This window comes from Pteropus alecto, unplaced genomic scaffold (assembly GCF_000325575.1).
Source record: "Pteropus alecto unplaced genomic scaffold, ASM32557v1 scaffold105, whole genome shotgun sequence".
NCBI classification, from domain to species: domain Eukaryota; kingdom Metazoa; phylum Chordata; class Mammalia; order Chiroptera; family Pteropodidae; genus Pteropus; species Pteropus alecto.
Genome location: NW_006436294.1, coordinates 1651931 through 1656378, shown reverse-complemented (window position 1 = coordinate 1656378; position 4448 = coordinate 1651931). Strand labels below are relative to the sequence as shown.

The following is a 4448-nucleotide window of genomic DNA, read 5'->3' as shown; positions in this document are numbered from 1 at the left end:
TGAACGCCTCCGCTTCGGGCCACGTCGCATCTCAGCCTCCTGGAAAAAACTCCCACGAATCTCCCCTTCAGTCTCAGTCGATGGCCTCCGACCATCTCCAAGGCGACGCTGCGCATCTTTCGAGTGAGTCTCTTTTCTTAAATCTTTGCCGCACCCAAGGAATTCTCCCCTTCGGGGCCTAGAGACGATGACTAACGTACACCTCAGGACTGGACTCCACCTGTGTGAGGCGGGTAGGACCTGGGGTGCTGCCAGCTCCTATGTGAGGCATTCACAGGGGAGGCGACTGCCTTGGGTGTTACCTTGGAGGCATCCAAAGGACTGAATTTGCAGTTTTATTTTTTTATTTTTTTTATTTTTTTATTTTTTTAAAAACCTGGAGACTTTTGGCAAAATGTTAACCTTTGCGAAATCTGCATAGAGTGTACACAGGTGTCTGTTATTTTACTCTTCATATTTAGCTCTGTATTTGACATCTTCCTTATGTAGGAAAAAAAAAAAAGAAAGAAAGAAAAGAAAAAACTTCCTTTAATGCTATGCCCCTGGCAAGGGAAAGTCAAAATTTAAAGGTACTGAGATTTCCTGTTGGGAGTAAATCTGAAATAAATTTAGCAAACACGTCCCTTGATCTCGAAGTTGCTAAAATCAGATCGATCACATTTGCACACAGTGTTTCATCGAGGCTCTGTCCAACCGCTTGCCCAGGTTCACAGCCCAGCCCCCTACCTGTTAGCTGTTACTCAGAAGTTCACCTAACTCTCTAAAACTTCACATTTTCCTCTGTATATGGAGATAATCAGAGCTCCTACCTTGTAATGATGACAATAATTCATGTAGAGCACTTGACATCATGTGCCATATGTACAAAATACTAAAATATATATATGTATATGTATATAAATAAAGATATAATTACATAAGATTGAAGTTAAATGGAAAAATATCTTCTCTTCATTGGCCTACGCAAAACCATGAACATTCACTTCACTGACCACCTCTTCTTCTACTCCCAAAGACCAATATGCCCTGCTTTATTTATTCTCGGTGCAGCTATTAAATATTTAAAAGGATTTTTTAGTTCCTTTTCGAGGTATCGATATGACAAGAAAGCAGCTTTTACTGTTTCTGGGTGATCAACACCTACTGAGAGTCCATAGTCACTTCCTCCAGGGAGCCCACCCTGCCCTTCTAGGGAGAGGCTGTTAAGCGACCCCTCTTTGTGCTCCTCTGCGCCCAGGGCTCCCGTCTCTCATGCCCATTTCCTGCACTGCTGTTCCCTGTTTACTTCTGCATCTTGTCTACAAGGCTGGGCTATGAGCTCCTTGAGGCTGGGCACTACGTTTTAGTCATCTGTTGATTTCAAACTGCCCACATAATGCCTGATACAGAGCAGGGGCTCCATGACCGTGGGGGGCAATTAAGTGTGCTATCTCCGATTTACAGATGAGAATACTCAAGTTCAGACAGGTCAAGTAAGCCTTCGTATGTGTTCTTTGCTGTGTCTGGAATGTGTCTCCCACCTACTAGTCCCAGAAGATCCCAATTCCATCTTCAAGGTCAAAATCAAACAAGACCACTTCTGTGAGGCTTCTTCTGCCCCCTTCTGGCTGGGGGAGGTAGCACTTTGCCCCATAATTCCCTAGCACTCTGCATCTGTCATCGTTGGAAATATTTTCCTCCTCCTCATCTGGCTCTGAAGCCCTGGGCGGACGAGGTCTCCATCTGATAGTTTTATCTCCTTCATATGTAGGTTTTGAGTGTGCATTTCTGTTCCAGGTGATGTTCCACGTGCTAACAATATAGGCGTACAGGACATCATCATTATCAGTCAGAGCTTTTTGGGTTCCAGTGGATGGAAACCCAACTCAAAGTGAGTTTCACATTAATGAAAACTCCAGGCAGAATTTCAGGTGTCTGAGAGTCTATTTCTGCTGTCTCTTCTCTTTTGTGTCAGCTTTATACTTAAAAAAGCTCTTACTCCATGGTGGCTCTCAGTGGCTCTGTGCCTACAATTTTCCAGTTTCCAGTCCAGCAGAAAGAGATCGCGGCCTTCTGGAGTTATGACAAGAAGCCCAGTTTCATTGGTTCTGGAAGGGTCCCATTTCCATGGCTAAACCAATCACGTTGTCAACAAGTATGTGAAGCTCCAAATGGTTTGGAGTGGGCCCAGTGCTGGGAGGAGAATCAGTCTCTGTGCCTGAACCATGAACAAAGAAAGAGGAAGAGGTGATTCCCGAAGGAAATTACAGGCACTGCCACCATAGATGTCAACTTAGTATTCTTAGTGACCTTGCAGTCCAGTGGGGGATAGAGAGAAATAAAACATCAGTTTCAATTCATTGTGAAAGAGCGCTGGTGGAGACATGCCTGAGCCATGTATCACGGCTGAGGGCCAAGGCAGAGTCGAAAGAGTCAAGGAAGGCTTCCTGGAGGAGGTTACACTTGAGCTAAGTCAAAATAGGTACTAAAGAAATGGCTTCTGAGGGATTGAATCAATAAACACCTTATCCAAAATCACCTAAGTCATACCTTTGTAGAACTTAAACTGAAATTCAGTAAGCCTTTAATATTTAATTCTAGTGAGTTTGTCAAGCTGGACTTGTTTCTGTGAGGAAATGGTTTTCAAATTCCACATGAAATCAGAGGAGGCTAAGAATAGAAACACACTTCAGAAGGATGGTCGATTGTTCAATCGAACTCACGATCACGTATTTAATTCACAATGAACATGAAATACTGTACATTTGAGGCGACATCATTCATAGCTACTATATTTTACACGGCCAGTCTTCAGTATCCCATCCACATGATGGACTAAGTAGGTCTTGCGTGCTGACTCAATAACATAAGTAGCAAAAATAAATGCATGCATAGCGGAAGTCATTCCAAATTTTAAACAACTGTTGCAAAATTGAACTTCCGAAGCACACAGGAAAAATTAAGTTGAGGTCTGTTCACACTTTTCCCTTCAATCTTTATGTGGTAATCGTCAAACTAGCTCTGATTTCTTTTAGGTGATGAGAATAATACTCAGTATCACGATTGGTTTAACTCATGTTTATCGCTGCTGGAGAATCTGCAGTCATTTCCACTGTGGCTTGAAAGCACTGCTATATATTTATTGATAGCAAAGAGTTTTCCAAGGCCCAGCGGTTCATGATATATGTTCTGTTTGGTGCCTTTTAGAGATTCCCAGTACGCGAAGTTGCAATGCTCTTTCCCCACCCCATTGCAGGCAAAACATGATGTTCTAGCCCGGCGCGGTTTTTAAATCTTGGCTCTGGCCCCTCGTAGCTGTGTGACCTTGAACAAATTTCTTCATTCTTCTCAGTCTCGGTCTTCTCATTTGCAAAACTACGATCATGGTTCCTATCTCACAGGTTTGTTGTGTTGATCAAATGAACTGATTTATGAAAGTTCATCTCATACTTTCAAACTGACATATGAAAGCTCTGTGAATTATAAAGCATGCTACAAATTTAGGCATCATCATCATCATCATCATCATCAGAGGTAGATGTCTGATATTAGCAAAAACTCGACAAAGTCTTTCTCCAGCATTGAGGTAAAAGGCAAGCCCAATACTGTTTATATAGCATGATCGTTTATTTCTAATGACAGGATATCCAATTATTAGCAGAAATTTTCTAATATTTGATAATTTTATCTTGTTACTCGTGACAAATTGTTTGAGCTGACATATATCTGAAAACTGGTTTTTGGTATGTAGAAATTTTAGTACGATTTTGCTGTTTTAAGATTAATCAGCAGTGATTTCTAATTCATTTATTTTTATTTTTCCTTTTAGAAACCAGTTTGTTGGGAGAAGTCTCCTTTCAAACGATTCTACTTGCTGCATGTTTGATCATTTGTGCATGCGCGAGGTAATCCGCGTTTTATTTTCATGCAGTGATGTTTCATAATTAATGAAGCTGTAATTGATGGATGATTTACTTGTCTTATTCTGCAAAGCATTTTTAGGTAGCTCTGTGGTTAAAATTTGCTCATTTGTCTGTCCATGATAAGTGCTCCTTTATCTGTCACCTCTTCATTCCATTCCCATCATCTCACAAAGCATACAAAAGCCAGTGTATCTTGCTAGAAATTGGAGTTTACCATGTATCACCCTTTGTTTAAATCCTCAGTGATTCTCTGTTGCAGATAGAGTCTAAATACCCCTGCTTAGAGGTCAAAGGCACTTTGACTGGGACTCCAAGTTCTCCATTATATTTTTATATCCTAACGCAAAGTGTTTGATCCAGGGATGCCCACTGAGCATCTCAGAGAACATAATGCTCCTGCCTACCTATAGGCATGTTTCCATTCTACCCTCTGCCCAGCATGTCCTTCCTGTCCTTTTCTTGCCCAAGTCTCCAGGTCAATGATCACATCTCTTCTGTGCTATGCCCCACTCATGCCTCAGGGCCTTTGCGCTTGCTGTTTACTCT

General features: G+C 41.7%; 1 protein-coding gene across 1 annotated transcript in view; it reads left to right on the top strand.

Annotated features, from left to right (window-relative positions):
• TMEM71 (transmembrane protein 71) overlaps positions 1-4448 on the top strand; it is a 38139-nt gene that overhangs the window by 26265 nt on the left and 7426 nt on the right. Inside the window, exon 6 of the mRNA XM_025047588.1 lies at positions 3809-3884. Within this exon, the coding sequence (XP_024903356.1) occupies positions 3809-3884 (76 nt within the window). The remainder of the gene's footprint in view (positions 1-3808; positions 3885-4448) is intronic.